General features: G+C 36.5%; 3 protein-coding genes across 5 annotated transcripts; 2 read left to right on the top strand and 1 right to left on the bottom strand.

Annotated features, from left to right (window-relative positions):
• Positions 1–1,527: 1,527 nt before the first annotated feature.
• Positions 1,528–7,681, bottom strand: LOC149737566 (COP9 signalosome complex subunit 1-like). 2 transcript variants are annotated; one of them, XM_089873788.1, is made up of 13 exons: positions 7,540–7,681; positions 7,310–7,405; positions 6,802–6,902; positions 6,241–6,321; positions 5,713–5,859; positions 5,431–5,566; positions 5,006–5,127; positions 4,292–4,388; positions 3,894–3,988; positions 3,218–3,404; positions 2,920–3,057; positions 2,475–2,609; positions 1,528–1,919 (listed from the first exon to the last, which is right to left on the bottom strand). In XM_089873788.1, exons 1-13 carry the CDS (start codon positions 7,582–7,584, stop codon positions 1,872–1,874), a joined length of 1,428 nt encoding a protein of 475 aa, XP_089729914.1. In that variant the 5' UTR covers positions 7,585–7,681; the 3' UTR covers positions 1,528–1,871. The 2 variants fall into 2 exon arrangements, with proteins under 2 accessions (XP_089729914.1, XP_089729916.1); XM_089873790.1 differs by lacking the exon at positions 1,528–1,919 and having other exon boundaries at positions 2,882–3,057.
• A 148-nt stretch (positions 7,682–7,829) lies between these two features.
• LOC149737565 (rhodopsin-like) lies at positions 7,830–12,970 on the top strand. Its single transcript, XM_089873792.1, has 7 exons — positions 7,830–9,206; positions 9,476–9,615; positions 10,173–10,335; positions 10,729–10,871; positions 11,115–11,332; positions 12,000–12,141; positions 12,415–12,970. The coding sequence occupies exons 1-7, from the start codon at positions 9,007–9,009 to the stop codon at positions 12,438–12,440; spliced, it is 1,032 nt and encodes a 343-aa protein (XP_089729918.1). The 5' UTR covers positions 7,830–9,006; the 3' UTR covers positions 12,441–12,970.
• A 265-nt stretch (positions 12,971–13,235) lies between these two features.
• On the top strand, positions 13,236–21,816 carry LOC149737564 (uncharacterized). Of its 2 annotated transcripts, none has more exons than XM_089873771.1 (20): positions 13,236–13,362; positions 13,428–13,607; positions 13,950–14,098; positions 14,608–14,764; positions 14,971–15,115; positions 15,254–15,385; positions 15,620–15,776; positions 15,843–16,060; positions 16,326–16,560; positions 16,904–17,056; positions 17,288–17,440; positions 17,738–17,916; positions 18,165–18,305; positions 18,486–18,653; positions 18,871–19,056; positions 19,124–19,259; positions 19,537–19,735; positions 20,015–20,094; positions 20,313–21,027; positions 21,448–21,816. In XM_089873771.1, exons 1-20 carry the CDS (start codon positions 13,314–13,316, stop codon positions 21,660–21,662), a joined length of 3,747 nt encoding a protein of 1,248 aa, XP_089729897.1. In that variant the 5' UTR covers positions 13,236–13,313; the 3' UTR covers positions 21,663–21,816. The 2 variants fall into 2 exon arrangements, with proteins under 2 accessions (XP_089729897.1, XP_089729896.1); XM_089873770.1 differs by having other exon boundaries at positions 20,015–20,100.
• Positions 21,817–21,885: the final 69 nt, after the last annotated feature.

The following is a 21,885-nucleotide window of genomic DNA, read 5'->3' as shown; positions in this document are numbered from 1 at the left end:
GTTACTGCGACAATATCATAAATAAACAGTTTTGGCACGATTTATATTTAATTTTAACGATGTCGGTTAAAGTACTAAAATTTTAGTATGTCTGCCATTTTAATGAGGAAGCATTTAGCTTACAGTTCAACTCGTGGCTTGTACTATTGTTTCATATCGTTGAATTTGTTTGTAACTGTACCCCCTTTCGTATCGTTTTGTGGATCTGTCAGCCACGCTTTTATTTGTCACTTTTCAGCATTTAGCCCTACTGTGGTTTAAGCGATTGTCGTTTTGCAGCTAATTTCATTAAAATCGTTGTTTTAATGAACCAGATCTTTGTTACTGTATTCGAAGAGATTAGTGAAGTTTATGGGTATGATATATTAAAGATTATTATGAGTTAAATCAGTTTAAGTTTTCTGGCATAAAATATTGCTTGAACATGAAATGCCCTATATAGTGATACAGCTTTTGCTTTAGTAGGCTTCTAAGTAATTGAATATTTTGTTTCGAGGGGCAGTGGCCATATAGTTCTACCAGCAACATAATTAGTTCAATTTTCTCATCAAAACTTTACCAGCATAATGTACGGTTGTGAAAAAGAAAAACGGAAACGGTTGAAAACAGTTGAGGGGACTTATACAAACAAACTCCACGGAAGGTTTAAGGTCATCGTTGGGGCATTCAGAGTCCAATTACACGGTTAACACTAGTTTTTCGGCGCCTGCTATTGCCAAACTAACCTGTAGCAGGAGTTTGGTATCAGATTGCGCGTGACCATGTTAGCACAGTGTCTTTTGCAGGCTCGCTATTCCACGACCACCCAGTACTCTATAGAGCTAATTTCCTGTTTTGTTGTAATTCGTGGCATATGTGCATTTATACACGTCGTAAAATACAACCTTGTTACAATTAACTAGAGCAGTTATAATATTTTTTCGTCCGCAAGCACACGTTTCAGGCAATATCGACGAAAATATAGGGAACGTAATTTGTAGCTACTTTAAAACAAATTATCGTTGCATCGCGCGCGCCAAGGATTAATGGACTAGTGGTTCAGTGGCGCCTGGAACCAAAAGTTAAATAAGACCTGGTGTTGTGACAACAGGGGCGCCCGAGACAAAGCTTGCCGACAAATGCAAGGCTGACAGGTTACTATTAACTATCAAGGACGTTTGGGACAGCCGTGATTGATTATATCCAAGCTCAAATAACCTGAACCGAAATGAGACAGCGCAGATGCAATTGGTTGCAAATTTCGATGATTTTTTGTGGTTATTACTTTAACACATTCCCCCAAAAAATCGTTTTCGTGCTACAAAAGTATCAAAATTATTGAAAATAGAAAATGTGTCGTTTTTGGGCTGAATTGGTTTAGCTAAAAATGTTAGCCTTAAGTGCCTAAAGTTTAACCGGAGCGCTGATACTTAAAATATACCCAACTTTATTTCATATGCTGCTCTTTCGCGATTATAAGGCTTCGGGTTATTTCAGCAAACAGGGATTGCTCTTTCTCGCTACCTAGCGGTTTAAATAACCACAAGATTAACCGGGTGTTCGAAATTTATTTTTTTTAATTAAATAAATATGAAGAAAGCTATGAAATTTTGATAAACAATATTGAAATTAAATTATGGCAAAAGCACCTTTTAATGAAATGTGTGATCGGCATTAAAAAGCAACTTGACTGTTATAACCATTCAGTTTACAAATATACCAACCTATTAGCTATACGATAATAAACCACAAAAATGTAGAATATGAACATACTATATTTTTATTTTAATTTCCCCCTTGTAGCTGCAAAATGTACATGGGCTATTCTGTGTTGGAAATAATACATTAATATTCGAATTGTAAACTGCTTTACGAAACAAGCATTGATTTTATCACCTTGCAGCGCTACTAGTAGCTTCAGCGTCTTTTGATGGAGCGATCTGGTGTAAAAAAAGAAATAGATTTATTAAATTGTACCAATTCTTGAATTGTACCAATTCTTGTTCATTAAAACATGTTTTAAATTTGAACTTTTTTTATTTTCTTACTGTGGAAGTTATGAAAAAATGATATATTTTACTCTTTGGCATTTAGCATGCACAATAAGTGAATGTTTGTTTAATGTAGTTTACTAGTTTCCATGGTAACAATCAGTCACACAAAAGGTGGTGGGTAATTATAAATACATACTTTTTATCCTCACAACACGTTTACAAACAAGAAACAGACAAACCATTAAATAAATAAATACCTATTCAATGTTTGGTATGTTTCCATTCCCATGGATTGGGCAAGCATAAAATAATAATAAAATTAATACCTATACACAACTACCAGCTTAAATTGTAAACAAAGCTTAATTCTTTGTTGTTTTATTCAGAAACTTATACACAGGCAACTATTATCATTTTTTTACATATTATTTTGACCACAATTGAAAAAATGTCTTTTCCAGGTGTTGCAACCCTCTGTGTGGTATTGGTTCATAAACTCACTTGCACAGATATGTTGTTTCGAATAACAGCGTTGCGTAGGATCAGAGCTTTAGTTCTGTGAAGATATTCCTTCCCTAAATCAAGTGTACGAGCGAATGTCAAACTTCTGTCATCGGTATCTCTTGCATGAAGTATCTATGGTAATAAATGTGGAAAATATTTTCAATGTTGTAGTAAATTAAGAAACTCTATTGATGCTACAAGATAAAATAAACCGTTTTTTGGCACAACTATTTTTATATGCAGGCAAAAGAGCCAAATGATTAACGCATTTTAAAATTACTTTTATGTTAATACATTGGTTAAACTGTGTTTATATATATATTATAAATATAAATACATTGCCCAAGCTCTAAAGTGTTTATTGCTTAAACTGTTTTCATATATATAAATATGAATTCCCTTACAAAAAATAACATCTTTCCTCAATTTGTTTTTAGTGCACCTTATTCTGAGAATCAATTCTTGCTTGAATCTGTCCATCGAGTATGAGAGGCATCAGTTCATCTTCCAATTCGTTCACACTACAGTTAAACGCAGTCGCCATTTTCTGCATATCTGCTAACTTGTAAGGGCTGAAGTACTGTTAAAAATGAAATTTAAAGTCTTGCAATTTGAGGAAAGATTCGCATCAATTAGTTTGTTAAAAAAGAATGAGGTTTTCTCTTTTTAAACAAAGTTGAAATGTTTTATGTGTTGAAAACCATATCACACAAGGCGGCCATTTTGTAAAACACACACACCTGTATCAAGGCCCTGCAGCGAATCTTTGCAATTAACTGGTCAAGATGCAAAGATAAATAAAGATCAAGCAGATGGTTGTCTCTCCCACTTTGTAGCAACAACAAGCATCTACCGTACTGTGATTTATAAAACGCAAAGACAATTTCTCGAATTGTTGGCTCCAATTCCAGCAGTAGTTTAAATGAACTAAGAAATAAATGGAGAATTTTTAGAAAATTTTCGAATTACAAAAAAATTCTAATTTTATTATAACTGTAAAAGCTGTCAACACCATATTAGTGCTGCAAAACTCACACCCAACTACAAACAAATATTGTGAAACAAGGAAAATACATTTTGTTGGTTGAATGTAACTTATTTATCCTTGGTGGTGGGGAAATGACAGTCATTGTAATGCGGGTGTTTGTTTCATACACCTTGTGCCTGCTTACTAATTACCACATGGGTGAATATCTAGGTAATTTTTCTTGCATTGCATGAGCTGTTAATTTATAGAACAGATAAAAGACCACTGGATTGGAGCAATTGGTGTTAATTTAGTTGCCCAAAAAGGCAAAGAACACCCAGCCCACAATGGTAGCGGCATCAGGACTCAAACCCTGAAACTTTAGGTCAGCGACAGGTGTGATAGCCACTTTACCAAAGCGCCAGTCGATTTATTAGTTGTTTTATTACCTGCTGGATATCACAGAAGCTTGCAATTCCTCCCGACTAAAGGTAGCAAGCGCACACAGACTACCATACACAGCAACATTATTTGGAGACAGAAGCTAAAAGATAAAGAAAATTAATTCGTACCTTAAGAATTCTATGTTATAAGGGTGAAGTGATATAGCATGACATGCCATGGGTCCTAGGATACAGACTAGAATTAAGCAATTACCCTGGATATCCAACACTACAACTTGTGCAGCAAGGGCTCTTTAGTAGATAAAGCATAGAACACATTTATTTTATATGTGGGGGCAGTCCTAGTCAAGGTCCTGAGATTTATGCCAGATTTGGCAAAGTACCCTATAGTATATAGTAGCCATTTTGTACGGAATTATCTTTACAAAATGACCAACACTAACCTCTGGGAAGTCACAGTGGTCAACAGAGGCTTGTAGAAAGCTCTTGGCAGCCATTTTAAATTTACCGGTCGCAAATTGTGCCAATCCAGCTGCACATCTAGAAACAAAATGAATTAAAAATCTACAACATGGGTCTTGAATAAGCAGTGATTTAGTGATCTGTTCTACATAGGTGAGGCCATGTAGCCAGACAGGCAAGGATTTTTTTTATATGTAGTGATCACTCTAGTTTATATTCAAAGTCCTTATTGTGGCATTCTATAGTGACAATGGTTCATAAACTTCATGAACCATATGTTAAAAACTACAGAATGAACAAATAATTTCCCTCTTTTTCCAAATGCTTTCGTCTATTACTTAAAGACGACACATCCCCGCAGAAAAGAGGAAAAAATGTTTTTAAACGAGTTATATGCTAAAATAAATTTTTGTTCACGGCTCAAAAGTGTCATTTTATTTTGTTGTGTTTATCGAATAAAATAAAATTCATTTATCAAAGTATGGCAAAGCAATGATAGTCATTATTATAAGGCTGTTATGTTTCATACATCTCTTCCACTTACAAGTTTTGGGTGCCTGCCGTGCCTACTAGTTTTAATGTGGACTCTTAGAAAATTTGTTGTTAAATTTGTTGTGAACTTTTGCAAAAAAATGTGTATCATTACACTTTCTAGCTTTTTGGGATAACATTAAAATGTTTATGATATCACTTACTTCAACTTAGTAAATATTGCTTGACTTTGTTGATCTCTTTCCTTTTCATTAAAATCTCCGATTGCTTCAGCTTTGTTGACAAAGGTCAACACATGCGACCAATTTCCAAGATAAACACAAACCTATGTGATGAAAATAAACACATTTTTATATAAACACAAAGTTTTCTACCCAATTTTGTCCCATCATCCAAAAAACACAATTTTTTTTAAGAGACACATAATTTTTCTACACAAGTTTTTAACACACAGGCACATTTTTATAGGAAACAAAGTGTGCAACACAATTTTTTGTTAAAAATATTTTGACAAAATGTTTCATTAAAACTGTTATTTCAATACCATCTTGCTTAAAAAATTTTAAGCTATAATTTAATGATACAAACATAAATTTTCTGTACCTATAGCTCAGTGAGTAAAATTTACCTTAATAACATTGAGACACATATTAACAATATGTTTTGGGCAAGTACAATAATCTCTAGCTCTGCTGTAGCATTTTAGGGCGTTGCTTAAATCTCCCATATTCAGGTAGTGACTGCCAAGGTCATCAAACCCTCTCCTGAAATATAAATAAATTTGTGTAACTTATATGTGAAACCTCTCAAAAATAAATTCAAGATTAGTTTGCCTACAAAATCTTATGAACGAATGAATGAATTATGTGTGGGGTAAAAGTTTGAAAAATAACTTCTATGTAACACATACCTTATGCTTTCTTTAATTGAATTGCTTTTACAGTTCTTTAAATCAATGTCAAGTTTTTCTAGCAATGTACTCGCATGTTTGGAAGTTTGTTCAACCCAGAATTGATCCAGAGTTGGGATCTGGTTCGCGAAGTTGCTTTCATCATTACTGCAAAGGTATGGGGTTAAACCAGGGCTTCTCAAACTAGTGGTCAGGACCCCTTACACCTAACGAACTTTAGGGGTCGTTAAGTGTATAAATGTTTTATACAAGGTACTGTATTTGTTAAACTATTAACTGTGAACAATTTAATAGATTAAAAGGAGTCGCAAGAAAAAAGTTTGGGAAGCTCTGGGTTAAACAACCAAAGTCCTCTTTAATTTTTACCAAAATATATTTAAAGAGATAAATGGTTTTTACATTTCTGTTTTTTCATCACAATCATGCAAATTAATTAGTTAACGACTCAGTTTTATTTACATACTATAGGCTAACTAAGTAACTAAAGAAAACATGTATTAGGAATTATTAGCAGATAAAGTAAGTTACCGCATTGCATCCACCAGTTTTTCATGAATTTCTTGGTAATAGGTTACATTGATTGTCTTTTTTACATAAGCGCAAGCCATTCTGTAAAAGTTTTTTGTTACTGTTATTAGTTTTAAACTTTTTGTCCTCCGATGAAAGACCACCTTTAATACTGGAGTCATGTTATAGACTGTGCGGTAGCTTTAACTTTAAACAAATTGTGCTGTTTGCGAGTTACGACGTGTAACTTAGTGGGTGATTGTTGTTTTCCACATGACTGCCAATTTGGTTCCCATTGCTAATTCTACATGGATGAGGTCCTTGTCAAAGATTTAGGATTTAGGCCAGATTAAGCCCATTACTCCAATACTGAAATGATTTTCTTTTCTAAGAAAGAAACATGCTTCCAACCCATTTATAACTGTGTTGGAGTAATTGTTATGAAGTATATTGTCATGCCAACAATGATAACAAGCTTTAAACAATTTTTTGGTTGAAAATAAAGATCAATTTTTTGATCTTTATTTTCTAATTATTATTTACAATGGTGCAAAATTTTAATAAAAACAATTTTATTTTCACCTTAACGCTTCCACCCTGAGTGTAGGAGCATGTGTTGCAACAAACACAAGCCGCTCAATCCTCATGATACCAGAGTAGGAAGAAGCATAAGCATCCAAATCCTGTAGTTTATAAATGTCAGTACAATAATACGGCGCTAGTGAAGAATCCTTGATAGTACAGAATAAGCAATATGCTAGGGGTTTTGTGGAGAAGCACCATGTATGTTTAAAGCTATGCGAAAGTGTTTCACTTTATATTATGCGAAGAAATGATGACATTTAACAGAAAAACAGTTATTGCTGCTAAAGAATCCAAACATTGTTGAATTTTCTTAGAGTTGTGAATAATAATGATCATTATTCAAATAAAAAGGTTTATTACTTTATTTATGGTTTTGGTGTATTCGTATCCCCCATTAGTTAGAAGGTCATGAGCTGCCTAATAATAAAACCATACAGCCTACATGGTATTAGTTTTTAAATTAACCAAATTTTTTTAAAACTTGGTAGACAAAACATAAACGCACCAATGTCGGCGCCTCCACAGTGAAGTTTGCTTCTCGTGGTTGTTCGTTACTTTCTTCTGGCTCACCATCTACTTGCATTGGCTCAACAGCCAAGCTCTGGAAAAAAACATAAACCTAAATTTAATTTATCTTTTCAAACACGATAGCAAAGATAAAACTAATTGAAACAGGAGAGAATTTAGCAACAAATCATACGGAGGTACGAAACATTCAATAAAACGACAATTTACCGGCAAAGAAACTGAATTAAAAAGTCCCAACGTTGGTAAAGGCATTTCACTGTTACAACTATTCTTCTAATGTTGTTTCCGGTGAGATTTTCATGTGCTTACGCAGCTTACCTAGTATCTTAAAATTGTTTTTATTTCCACAACCGATGGGAATTCCCTTAACCGAAACCGTTCAAAAATCACGTTAATGGGGACGTGGTGAATTAGGTTAGGGGTTAGATTAAACCAAAGAGATGGTTTTAATCTCTTTGGATTAAACTATAGCCTACAAATACATGTATAGGCTATGACTAAACGGATGTTTATTTATAGTTCACGACTAGACGTTTATGAGAAACACCGTCACTTTTTATTAATATGAATTCGTTACATATATGAAAAGAACACGTAGGCCATAGGGGAAGTATCCAGGGGTGAATGAATGAATGAATGTAACTTACTTTATCCTCGCGTGGCCGGAAAACGACAGTCGTTATCACACGGGTTTAACACCTCGTGCCAGCTTACGAGTTACCTTGTATGTTACTTTGTGGGTGATTATTTTTTGGGGATTTTTTTTCTTTTTTTGTATGGCTGATAATTTTGACAATCCATTAGTGACCACTGGGTTGGAGCAATTGTTGTTAAGTGTCTTGCCCAAGGACACATACGCCCACAATGGTAGCAGCGACAGGCCTTGAACCCATTACCTAATGGTTACAGGCAGGCGCGCTAACCACTATACGCCACGGCGCCGGACGTATAGTTACGGAGGGGGTTAGTGGCAGCGTGGTCGTGTGTCGGGAGTAGACCTATAGCCTAAAACCGGGATTTTAAAATTTATTTATTCATATAAGCTACAAACGAATTTTCGACACTTTGCGAGCATCAAATCTTAGTTGAGCGGTTAGTACTCGCAGCCCCCATTTAGGCGGTGGAAAAAACGAATTGTGATTTATAGTACGGTGGGGGTAGACGGGACACCTTGAGTGCATGGAAAATCTAATGTAATTTCGGGGTAAACGCATTGACATTGTTAATATAAATATTCATAATATACAAATATCTGTCGAGCTATAATCAAGCCAGCTGAAGCAATTAATTCTTTTGAAGGTTGGCGGTTTATGTTATTTTTAAACATAATCAAATGTAAATTCCTCGGTTCTGATGCGCTAATTGAAATAAGCCATTCTGCTTTTGTGTATTGATAAATCGATAATATTCGCAAATCTTCTTTTACGGGGTAGTGGCGTCAGGATGTTTTTTTAGTTTGGGTTACGTAAGCATTAAGAATACAGGTGGCAAGTGTTGCATAAGGCCCCAGACAGCGGCATTCCGCAGTGTAAGGAAATCAATGGAGGCCAAAAAAGTTAACCCGCAAATAAAAGTGCAGAAACATTCGGGTTTTATTTACTTCCAACAAGTGCTGCGAATTTTGGTTTGAGAATTTGAACCAATCTGTTTGAACGAAATTACATAGTCTTAGCCATGAACACGACTTGTGCATTGAGCCTGAAAGAACTGTGCGACCTCGCGAACTTGTTTAAATCACCAGAGATTGGATTCAAATACTACGAAGACGGTTTGGATACTCCCGATAAATTCTACCACTGTGTTGCAGTACTTGTGGCGCTGATCGGAATATTTGGTTTCATCGGGAACCTGGGAATTCTATTTATTTTCGCTAAGTATAATATATAGTACCGTGGGATGAGATAGATACCATTAGCACATTATCTCTTCCATTTCAGATTACTAGTTTTAACAATTAACAACGCTCTTTTAGAGTCACTGTGCTAAAGTTATTTATTTCTGTAAATATTCTTAGTTTATTACCAAATGTGACAATAAATAAAAATGAAAACATAAACCACCTTATATACCTCACGTACTTTTGTCTACTGCAATACAGGTGCCTGCTTTATAAACGGTGCTGATTATATTCATTTTTGCGCAGAAAATATTACAAACATAAGATGCGGATTTTTCACCTTCATCTTATTTCTCTAACGGTGTCAGATCTGGGAATGTGTGCGACTAACTTCCCGCTGATGCTAAAGGCTTGTATTGACAGAGGTTGGAGCAGCGGGAAAGATGGTACAGTAAACAAATAAGTGATATAGATGGGTCGGGGAAGACGGGACACATTAAGCACACAATATCCAAATAGCCTGATCGTGTTTTAAACAAATAATAACGGTCTATGGGAGTCGTGAGAATATGGTTTTATAATTCTTTGAATGTTTTTTCTTTTACTTAGTTATTTTGAGACGGGAAAATAAAAGGAAAAGTCATCCCATCTCCCCCCACCCTACTTACTACATAGTATACTATTGGGTAAAATAGGAGTCATGTATGGGAGTACGGTTGTATGATGCTGCTAATATACTTGCTGCTAATATGTTATACACAAGACTTTACGAATACATACAGCAGGTTATATACAGCATAAAAATGCACCAGAGATTTCCTATACTAATATTTAGATAGAAGCACCACAGATACATTTAGAATTGATTTTATTTTATACGTATCTGTCGGATAGATTTCGTGGCAATCTGTAACAACTGCGGACACCAGTGTTTTTATTAAATCTTGATAAGCATCATGTAAACCACTCAGTATTAGAATATAAACTGTATTTATGTTTCAAGCTTGTTACGTTTCTTCAATTGGTGGAGCGGTTTTCGCCTTTTCTCAAATTCTAATGTTGGCTGAAACAGCTCGTGAAAAATACAGCAACATTTCCCGATCAAATCTCATTCAACCGAAAGTTCGTTTCGTCATGTTTCGAATCTTACTGGTTTGGATATTCGCGTGAGTTTTGTGCGGTATATGCTACGTTACTACTAACGGTATTTAAATAGCTTTGGTGTACTTCTGTTACCAGGCATAATGTAAATTCGTCTTTTTTCACCTTGTCTGATAAACCCTGATTAAGTCACGCCAAATGGCACATACAACGTAATTTTTAACGTTTTTATTTTAAATGACTAGAAAAAAAACACCATTCTAAATGGGGTTGGGTGGTTTAATTGTAGCTATACATTACAAAACAATCAGAAATAGTAATCACGCATAACGTTACATAGGTGGTAACTCGTATTAACGGGCACGGAGTGTATAAAACAGAACACGACTGTCTTTACACCCTACCTCGAGAGGATAAGCAAGTTATACATTCACTTGAACAGCTAATTTATTCCCCAGATGCATACTATCGATGCCACCAATATTTGGCTTTGGTAGAATCATGGTTGACGGTACAATGATTAGCTGTACATTCAACTACATTGAGACTGATTTTAACAACATTTGTTACGTGTTGTTCATCAATCTATTTGGATTCGTGGGTAAGTATGGTAATGTGGGTCAGAACTTCGTTAGCACAAAAACCTATGTTTCCTGATCGTGTTTTAACATTTAACGCATTTTATTTAAAGTCGCGAGGCTATGTTAATATAATTCTAAAATTATTCTTATTTTACTTACAAATGGGACGATAAAGTAAATGAAAATAGGTCCCATCTTACCCCACTCCATACACTATATATTGTATTAGTATCGAAACAGCTATTTTTCGGTTTTGTTTTAAGTCCCAATGATGCTGGCAATGCATTCGTTTTACGGAATATTACGAATTAACCGTGAAAGTGTGTCCGCCCTGTTGGAACTAACAGAAGATGTTCAACAAATCAATTGTTTCAAGAAAAGGGAAACAGCATTAGCAAAAAACTTATGCGCAACCATATTCTGTTTTGGCATTGCGTGGACTCCGTACGCAGTAGTTGCTCTATACAGTCTAAGTGGACAGGTATACATCTTCCACATTTGATGCAAAAAATAAACTTAATATTGGGATGGGCGAAGATGGGACACCTTTAGCACATAATATCCAAGTAACCTGACCGTGTTTTAAACAATTAACAACAGTCTAAGGGAGTCGTGGGGATATAGTTTTATAATTATTTAAATGTTCTTTGTTTACTGATAAATGGGACGTGAAAATACAGTTAAAAGGCATCCCATCTTCTCCCACCCTACTGTATATTTTATAGGATGGGGAAAGACGGAACACTTTAGCACACAATATCCAAATATCCTGTTCGTGTTTTAATGAGTTACCAACGGTCTATGGAATCCTAAATGTTCTTTGTTTACTTGCAATTAGGATGACGAGAAAATAGAATTAAATGTTGTCCCATTTTACCCCATCCTACTGTATCACATATTACATGTATATACGTTAAATATATATAAGTCTGAAAGTGACCTTCTGGCAATTGTTTATTTTGTGATATATGCCACAACGAGACATGTTTAAGATATGCCGTAAATGTTTTGTCCAAGGACGATGAAACCTAATGAAAAATAAAAGTATGTGCATTAATGCTAACAAATCGTTTCGTAACGTAGACGAGATAATGTTGTAACAAAAGGATAAACACTTGAGCTTTTAACTTATTTATTTAAATGCTCAGGAAGTATCCAAGTACGTGTCAACCGGATGTGCGTTATTCGCCAAAGCGTCCACTTGTTTTAACTGCATGGTCTATATTTCCCGTCACCCAGAATTGCCTACAAGGATGATACGGAGCTTACGCGGATCCGAAACACATCATGGTACTTAATATTTTCTAACCACGGTCCACTACGAGATATCAATATAGTGGAATAGTAATCTCTGTCCATGCTATAGGTCGTGTCATAACTTTTATGGATCACTTACTTGCCCAATTTTACAAATTCTCAGAGTAATTAATCTCCTTGAATCCTGGAAAGACCAAATCGGATATATTTATTGGAAAAGAATCGATTTATTTTCTTTCCCTACTTAATCGGCCACACACTCTAACTAATAAGTCTCATAATATTAATACCCTACATACATTATAGGTACCATCAGCAGTACCAAGGTATGAATCGCGATCGAACCACCACCAAATTACTTCCGTAATCAAACTGTTACGAAATATACGCAAGATTTATCTACTAACAACCAACGTATACACATCACGTTTTTACCGATATCATTTCTGCTGCATCCGCCTTATTGCTTATCGGTATACATTAGCCTGAAATCTCATCCTTTACGGAGTTCTTTGTTTGTTTTTATAAGATACGTCAATTTCGGTGTAAAATGTCTTTGTTTCGTCTCTCAGCACAACTGCGCATAGAGGAAATAATCAGCATATGGCAATTGCTAGCCAGAAGTATTATATTGTATGAGTTATGCGCGCGGAAAGGTAGACTCGCGTTCGTATAAATGTTTTATGTATAGGTTCATTGCTTATACAGGTTTATGCGCATAAATATAAGTATTAACAAATGTAGATTTTGTTGGGGTGGATAAATAAGACATATTTACGTGTTAATTTATAACAGAGCTACTGCTTATTTTAGCGCAGTGAAATAATAGTTAGAACTTCAATGATTGGCTGCAAGATATAGCAACGATTTCTATTATGCATGTATACAGATTGCTTGATGGCAAACGAAACAAAGTAAAGATACGCATTTAGGATATTTCGTTGTTTTAATATTTAGAATCTTTAATATTTAGAAATTAATTAATAAACCAGATGAGGTTAGAGAGGCGATTAGTATTTTTAACAATATAAAGAGGTTCCTGCAGTGTACGCGTCATTGGTAATTAATGTTCTGCTAATAAATTATTCATTTCGCATTCTGATTTAAACATTTTAACGCTGTTTCATTTTGTTATAAATGAAGGAATTTTGAGGTTTGTTTATATTTACTGTTTACAGCAAAAAAGTAATTTATTTTCGCAATCGATGTTACGACTGACAGTTGGCTTTGTTCTCACTACTCTCCTGTGGCAAGGTAAACCGCGTGAATTTCGGTACATTTTTTACGCGCTGCAAATACGGAGACATTTTTTGTTGCAGGTGCCAAGGCGACCTCGTTAACGAGGGATTACTGGGGACATTGGAGCCCGTGGGGGGCATGTAGTGTGTCCTGTGACATTGGCCATCAAACCAGGACCAGGGCATGTCAGTTTTATTCGGACTCAATGTGTGACGGACCGAAAGTCCAGCAACGACCCTGCAACAAACTAATTTGCCCGTGTATGTAAAATATGTACTATGATGCCTTTACAAATTTTGTTTTGAAAGAATGTTAACGTGGACTATAGGGTGGGAGAAGATGAGACACTGTTTCAATCTATTTTCTCGTTTCATTTGGTAATAAACAAAGTTCATTCAAAGAAATATGAAAGGATCCTCACGACTTCCTATAGACCGTTGTTAATTGTTTAAAGCACGATCAGGACATTTAGATATTATGTGCTAAACGTGTCCCATCTTCCCCCACAGTACTATACATAGTTTCATAATTAATCAAACGTTGTAGCTTTGGCGTTGTAAATGTAAAAATAAAGCTTTATTTAATTTCTTTTCTTTCTCCAGCATACCTCGACGTACCGCGTTTTCACTTCAAAGGAAAATATGTGGTCGACAGCCCGACTAATAATAACAACCGGTGTTACTTTAATACCAAGTACTTTAGTCCCACTTTCAGCACCGGCAGAGGGGAATCAGCATCTCCGACTTATTCGGTAATAATTTCTATTTCGAATCGAAAGTTAAAATGTATATTCCCGTGGGGTAAGATGGGATACTAGTCTTGTATCGAGCAATAAACAACGCTATTTTATGGTCCTGAGAATGCGGTTATTTAGTTGTGTAAATATTGACTGTTAACTACCAAATAGGAACAAAAAGAGTGAAAATATGTTCCATTCACCCATCTTACCCCATCCTATACTATAACACCTATATAAATAAATGTATTTTATGTTATCCTTGCGTGACGGCGCAGCAACAGTAGTTATAACGCGGTTGTTCTGTTTTTTTATACACCTCGTGCCCGCTTACGAGTTACTATCTATATACAACTTTGTAGGTGATTGATTTTTGGTATATTTTTCTCTCTTTTTGTAACGTATGGCTGGCAATTTAAACAACCCATTAAGGAGAATTTGGTTGGAGTGTGTACTAACAGAACATACAACCAACACTGTATAGTTGGTAGCGCATTATTATGCAGATATTGTACTTCACGCAGAAACATGGAAATCCCAAGTATCGTTTCTCAAGATCTTCGCACAACCCAATGGGAAACGGTCATTTTGATTTTTATGAAACTGCAGTAACGTCAGTGTGTAGAGCTTCTGGAAAATCATGTACAAACCTTGACCTTTTAGTTACAAGGAAAATAACAGGTATGAATACCGATCAAGTGCTACGAAATACATAATCAGCAACATTCACCAGCTTCGCGTGGCGGGCAACGACAGTCGTTATAACACGAGTGTTTTTTCATACATCTCGTGTCTGCTTATGAGTTACCACCTATTTAACTTTTTGTTAATATTTTTTTTTTTGGGGGGGGGTGATTCTTTGGTAATGTATGGCTTACAATATTCAGGTACAAACGCTGGACGAATGGTCGACCTTGACAACGACTGGATGAACTCACCAGAAGTTATAGGGTATAAGATCCAAGTTGACGGTGTCTTTGTGGCGCTAATGGAAAACGGACCAAGTCGGCAGATCGTACAACGGATTGTTGGGTATATATAAAAACTTTAACATACTTGATAAATCGTAAGCCGGCGCAAGGTGTATGAAACAGAATATCCGTGTTATAATAACTGTAGTTGCCGCGCCAGAATAAAAAACAAGTTACATTCAATTCCATTCTTTTATAGACACGGAGGTGATTTGGCAAACATGGCCAGTATTAAGAGCAAGCTGATAAACGTAGAATGGTTGGATATTTACTACCAGCATATGTTTCGCAACGCTACAAGCCTTTCTATTTCTTTCGCAATGGATTTGTTGTAAGTACTTATACTGCGATTTACTAGTGGCATATAAGATATAGGATACTGTTAGCAAACCTACATTTTGTAATCGTGATTTTTAACAACGCTCTTTTAGAGTTGTGTGGAAGCGGTTATAAAATTCTAAAAATAATCCCACTTTACTACAAAATGTGACTAGAAAATAGGATGACAACATGGGCCATCTTACCCCACCGTTCTAAATGCCTAAATATTTCGTTCTGCATGCAGCAACGTTCATAGCAAAGGCGGGAGACTTGTAGGTACGATAGGTATGACGTCACAGAACGATCCGCGCAACGTATACGGTGGCCGGGTTCTTCGTCCTATGAAAGGAAAACAACATTTTGCTTACGAGATTCCTCTGTTTGTGAATGAAAAATTACAGGTTTGTTAAAACAGTAGTTAAGATAATCACACACGATTCATAAGTAACTCGTTCTTGTTTCGAAAGAGAATTGTTTTAGATCTGTCTAGCTTCGTCAAGTCGGACAAAAAGGGAAATTTTAAGCTCAAGAACCAACTAAAATACGTTGACGTAATCGTCTTACCAAATCCTGAAATTTGTAAAGTCGTCGATTGCAAAAGATATACAAATGAATGCGATGGCATTAAAACTGTTCGTTTGACAGACCGTGGGACTCTGAGTTATATTCAAAATGGAAGTACATGGTAAGTGACATGAAAAATTTAACGAAATAAAAATGTTCTTTTTAAAAGTATATCTGAACTTATATATCAAGATGGTACACTCTTACGTTCTATTTTCGCGTCTCATTTGGTAGTAAACAAAGAAAATCTAAAGAATCATAAAACCGTATCCTTTGGACGACTCCCACAGCAAACTGTTGATAATTGATATGTGCCAAAGGGGTCCAATCTTCCCCACCCTACTACATTAATACAAATCAAACATTATAACATGTTATATATCAAGGTACACCATTCTGGGCGGACTAGTTGAACTCAACATCCATAAGAACGGCCTCTCTCACGCTTTGGCAACCACGAGGATCGGGTTGATAGATCGAACTACATTACACCCACAAACACACCGGCATAGTTACAAACTGTGTGACTTACTTCCAAAATATTGCACGTCAACAACACATAAAGCTAAACCGAATTGCCAGATTTTAGCTCTTGAGGATGAAGCTGGAATCAATTTTAAAGTAAATATTAGGAACTAGAATTTACTTATTTTAAGTTTTAATCTTGCACATTTAACTTATTGTAGGCGTGTGTGTTTTGGGGCAATATACACATACTGGCAATTGCTCCAAACCAGTGTTCACTTATCGGTTGTCCAACTTTAAATTATCAGCCAAACATAATGAAAAATATCGCCCAAAGAAAAAAAAAACGTTGTCTAAAAGATTCCCACACAAAGTTACATATGTGGTAACTCGTATACTGGCACGAGGTGTATGAAACAAAACACCCATTGCATAACCACTGTCGATGTCCCGCCACGCTAGGACAATAAGTATAGGATACTTTCATTTATTCTTTCAGCCAACTGGAGGTTTTACAAAACGTTTAAGTCGTGGTGAGACATGGAATATTGAAACGGTTGCGTCATCGTTTGGCCGTCCCTTGGAAGGCGCTGATATGAGTTTGATGGTTATGAAGCAAACAGCGGGACAAGATACTTGCTCTGGTACAAAAGTAAGTCGTACATAGAGCATAGGCATTCATTTTTCGTTTTACTTTATCGCCCCATTTGGTAATAAAGAAAGAATGTTTGCCTATAATCGCATAACCGCACATCCTTAGGACTCTAAAAGAGCGTTGTTAATTGCTAAATCACGATTAGGAAATATGGAATATTACGTGCTAACGGTGTCCATCTTATCTCACAGTACTACACTTTTACTTTACACGCTACGTTTGTTTCAGTCGACACCTTGTTCGCCTTACGTTGGCCGACCACGTTCAGCCCTCCAGTTATCCAGCGGTTCAATACTTACCGATGTAAATGGAAATGCAAATCTTACAATAAAAGCAGTCAGTAACCCAGGCAACCCACGTGGTTGCGGAATGGACGGCCAGGTTAGTTCTTCTGCTATAATTGAACCTACTTCCGTGTTGTCATAAAAACCGCTGTCGGTTAGTTGAGAATTCCTTTCTCATCTTTGCTTTATTATTTTACAGGGTTAAGGAGTTATTTACATTATATCTTTTATTTCCCTCTTCGATTAATAGTAGCTATAAGATTAATGAATCGTTAAAACAAAAAAACGTAGGATAGCCTATGGCGTATGATAGCCTACAAAACCACACTCGTTAAACACGCTTATTTTTAAAAACGTATTTATATTATCATTGACAATCGTGTTTATACTATAGGTTTATCACCTTGGTATGATCGTATCTTACAAGACTCCTGAAGGTAAAGTGATTCGCATTGGGGATGGAGCAGCTTTCAGTTCAGCCACTTCATCTTCAGTTACGGAAGCTACAGCAAGGAAACAATGTCATCTTACTTCAACTCGTTTCACGTTTGGCTTCATGCTTAAAGTTTTCGGGTTGGTGGCAAACAATGTATTGAACTTATTTAATTTTAGTGTGATAGGGCAACGACATTCAGTCGTTATAATACGGGTGATCTGTTTCATAAACCGCGTACCTGTTAACGAGTTATACGTAATTTTGTTCACTGGGGTACCCAGATACCACCGTAAGGTATCTTGCCCAAAAGCCTGTGTGTATTACAGATATATTAACAGCATTGTATAGTGGCCGCTTAATACTTATTAGTTCCATATTACTTTAGATCGTTACCTGCTTCTGTGATGAGAAAGCGTTGTCCAAGCTGGACTAAGGACATACGGCCAATATTTCAACTTTATTACAATCTCTACCCAGTTATGCATACACATGATGTTATAAACCTAAGATCTGTCGGCGATGTAAGGTATAACCAATGTTATATATAAATAAACCGTTCTACATGTTTGTGCTTACTACAGATCTATAACTGTATCCTCACGAACCTAAATTGGCGTTGTTATTTAGACAATATGGTATTTTATATGCTAGCGGTATCTATCTTACACCATAGTACTATATGTAAAATTAATGTAAATGTTTACAGATCTAAGCTACGTATGATCAATATGTCGATGTTTGAATACGACTGGAATCATCCCAACTTCATGCCGACCACTCGTGACCTTTCACCTGATAAGACGGAAATCATAAGAAGGTGGCTCGAATGTGAGATGAATGGAACACCTGAGGATGCCACAAGTTCAAAGAGAGAGTATGTAACTGCTATCATAAAACTAAAAGGCAGCAGTAGTTTCTATATGAACTCAAAACAATGTTTCATTATGGGTAAATTTGTGGGTCGTACATTGATAAAAAATATTCCACAAAAAACAATTACCCACTCAGCTTACACACTGCAGTTGCCCACCACGCAAGGATCAATAAGTTACATTCATTTCATTCCTTTAATCCACCCTACATTTTTGCAGTGAAATGATAGAGGCTCGCAACGCTGTGTGTGGTACGCCGAATAAAGTCATCAAAACAATGGAGGAAATCCGCAACATAATCCAGATGGGAATATGGGTCGAACTGTACACCATACCCCCCTATATGACTGCCATGTTATCTCTCAAGCGTGAAAAGTTTAAAGAAGTTTACAATATACTGAAAAGGTACGCGTGTTATTGTGTCTATATAGTTTACCAGAAATGCAGAATATATAAACAAACTTCCATACAGCGTATCTACAGAGGAAATGCTCCATATGGTTCTTAATGCAAACGTGCTTAACTCAATTGGCGGTAAACCAAACACAACAGATACGTTCTGGTTGCCAGATTACCCAACCACCCTACCTTCAATGGGATTTTACCAGGTAAATACGTCACACTATCGCGCGAGGAGGTTGTATATAGTACTGTAGGGTAAGGCAGATAACCTAAATACATGATATCCCATAATTCTTAATCGTGTTTTAACAAGTAACAACGCTCTTTCAGAGCCGTTAAATAATTTGGTGAATACTCTTGTTTGCTACTAAATGGGACGGTAAAAGAGTGTGTAACATGCATGTACCATCTTACCCCAACCTACCATATATGATTTGCCTTTAATCTCACACACACAGCAATAGTTTACCATTTGCTTTTTAGATTCGCCCCGATATCACATTAACGATTGCCCCCTTTTCCCGCGCCACCGTGAAAGATGTTTTCATGGAAATTGAGAAACCAGCCTCCCCGAATGTTATGACAATATTGCACAATGTCGCCCTCATGTGGGCTCGACTACCTGGAGATGCCGGCGGTCGTTGGAAAAGTTTTGAAACTGAGGGAAAAACCCTTTACGCAGGTGACTGCATGTAAAGTTTGTTTCAGTCAGTAAAATCGATACATGTACGTTGTATTAACAACCATATGGGCGCCAACTTATATAAATTCAGCGGAGTGGTTGTGGTAGTTAAACACACAGTGTTGTACAAAATCATTAACTATAACTTAAACTAATAAATGCAGTATACAGTTATTCCCAGTGCTGGCCATGGTAAACTCGCCACCCCTGGTTTGGCGTCTATATATCTGCCGATATATATTCTTGGTAGTCATTCAGCAAAACTTGTATTCGATACAGATACACTCTCAAGGCTAAACGCCAGCTCTGGTCCAGTGTGGCTACGAAGGGCGGATTCTCTACGTTCCATCTTGGACACGGTATCGGTAATTATTTTAATTAAATACAATTCATTGAGTTAATTCACACTGTGTTGTAGGTTTATAGCAGTCACGCTTTTGATAGACACTTTTACTTAAGTGCCATTCCCCGTAGCGCGTTTTTAACAACTGTAGTTTTGTTGCTAATTTTCTTGTTTTAATAGTTCTGATCTTTTTTACTGTATTCGAAAAGATAAAACAAATGTTATTCTATATAGGCGGATGAAGCTCAAACAGAAGACAGCAACGATTGGCGTTACTTATTTCAAACGGCGACCGAACTTCTGGAAAATCCTGAGATCGCGGACGTTTACACCATTGGAGGATTCTACGCTCACGCCATGTTGCGTTTAATACAAGCGGAAGCCTGCGTTAAAATGGATTCACCCAACAACACTGTGTTTACCGGTGACCCCACAAGACAGTTCGGACCAGAGCAGTGGTATGTGACCAAGGGTCTGAGCAGTGCAACTTTATTTCCCGTCCACGGTTTAAAATCTGCGATCGAAGCGCTCATGGAAGTTGTATATGAAGGAGAGGGTGGCACACCATGCGCACCTTTCATAACTGAAATAGCCGAGAACGAAAATTCCGTTGACTCCAATTCCGGTATAAACGCATACAACGAAAAATCTCATTACGTGAAATTCCAAGAAATCACACACGGCCGAAAGTTGGTGCCGTTATCGGTTCAGCAACCACAGTGGCCTGAAGGGAGGTGTTTGCAGCAACCGGTAGAGGTTTGTGGAAACAACTCGAATCTCGTTAGCTTTTGCTTCCAAGGGGAGTCGATCGCTTTCACTGAAGCAAATAATGTTCTTCCCGGAGAAATAGTTGATCTTGACGGTCATTACCTAAAGTCAGTGAGCGCTGTAACCAAGCATCTCATACATAAGTTCACGTCGACCTATACTGGGTTGCTGCAGTGTTTAGGTGGGAACTTGTTATATTAACTATATCGTGAATCTTCAATCCTGTGGCCTTATGGGTTGTCTAAGTCAGCCATACATTACAAAAAATGCGGACACAAGATGTATGAAACAGAACACTAGTGTTGTAACGACTGACGTTGTTTCGCATGCACGCAAGGATAAAATATTATATAGTAGGATGGGGGAAGATGGGACACATTTTAATTCTATTTTTTCCATTTTGGTAGTACACAAAAAACATTCGGGGAATTATAAAACCTTATTCTCGCGACTTTCATAGACCGTTGTTTATTGTTTAAAACACGACCAGGATATTTATATATTTTGTGCTAAATGTGTCCCATCTTCCCCCACCCCACTATATACATTTATTTAATATTAATAAAGTGTGTGGAAACTGTTAATATTCATGTACTTATAGAAATGTCGATGAACGGGAACGTTTCCAGCATGAAGAAATGCATGGGAATAATGTACGAGCTACTAAGTGCTGGCAAAAAGTTGGTGAAGACGCCAATTCGTAAAGGAAGCAAAGTAATGAATCTACCGGTATGGACTTATCAGCGAGACCCATACAAGAAAGAAGGATTGCACGTCGTTCAAACATCAACCAGCATTACCGACGTATTTTGTTGATAGCAAATTTTCGACACTATTTGAATTATATCCGGTGATAGTTTCCATTTATTTCATGTTATTTTACTTTAGTTGTGATTTATTATCCTTGCCTTCAGTGTTAACATTTTCAATTGTTTACATTAAAAAAACATGTGTTCGCTTTACATATAAATTCATTCGGCCGTGACAGACCGACCAAAACTAAACAACTATTTAATCTGTAACATGATGCCCCGTTCTG

This window comes from Ciona robusta, chromosome 3 (genome assembly GCF_009617815.1).
Source record: "Ciona robusta chromosome 3, ASM961781v2".
NCBI lineage: Eukaryota > Metazoa > Chordata > Ascidiacea > Phlebobranchia > Cionidae > Ciona > Ciona robusta.
The sequence above is the reverse complement of the archived record's forward strand: the minus strand, read 5'-3'. Positions and strand labels throughout refer to the sequence as shown.

Excerpts from the sequence above, each read along its gene's own strand:
- LOC149737566 (XM_089873788.1), bottom strand. The coding sequence starts at position 7,584 with ATGCCTTTACCAACGTTGGGACTTTTTAATTCAGTTTCTTTGCCG. Across the intron at positions 6,322-6,801 it reads CTCAGGGTGGAAGCGTTAAG|AATGGCTTGCGCTTATGTAA; the intron begins GTGAAAATAAAA and ends AAACTTTTACAG. Across the intron at positions 2,610-2,919 it reads GAATTGATTCTCAGAATAAG|ATACTTCATGCAAGAGATAC; the intron begins GTGCACTAAAAA and ends TTATTACCATAG.
- LOC149737565 (XM_089873792.1), top strand. The coding sequence starts at position 9,007 with ATGAACACGACTTGTGCATTGAGCCTGAAAGAACTGTGCGACCTCGCG. Across the intron at positions 9,616-10,172 it reads TTGGAGCAGCGGGAAAGATG|CTTGTTACGTTTCTTCAATT; the intron begins GTACAGTAAACA and ends TTATGTTTCAAG. Across the intron at positions 12,142-12,414 it reads CGGATCCGAAACACATCATG|GTACCATCAGCAGTACCAAG; the intron begins GTACTTAATATT and ends CATACATTATAG.
- LOC149737564 (XM_089873770.1), top strand. The coding sequence starts at position 13,314 with ATGTTACGACTGACAGTTGGCTTTGTTCTCACTACTCTCCTGTGGCAA. Across the intron at positions 14,765-14,970 it reads AGTTACAAGGAAAATAACAG|GTACAAACGCTGGACGAATG; the intron begins GTATGAATACCG and ends TACAATATTCAG. Across the intron at positions 17,917-18,164 it reads TTCATGCTTAAAGTTTTCGG|ATCGTTACCTGCTTCTGTGA; the intron begins GTTGGTGGCAAA and ends ATATTACTTTAG.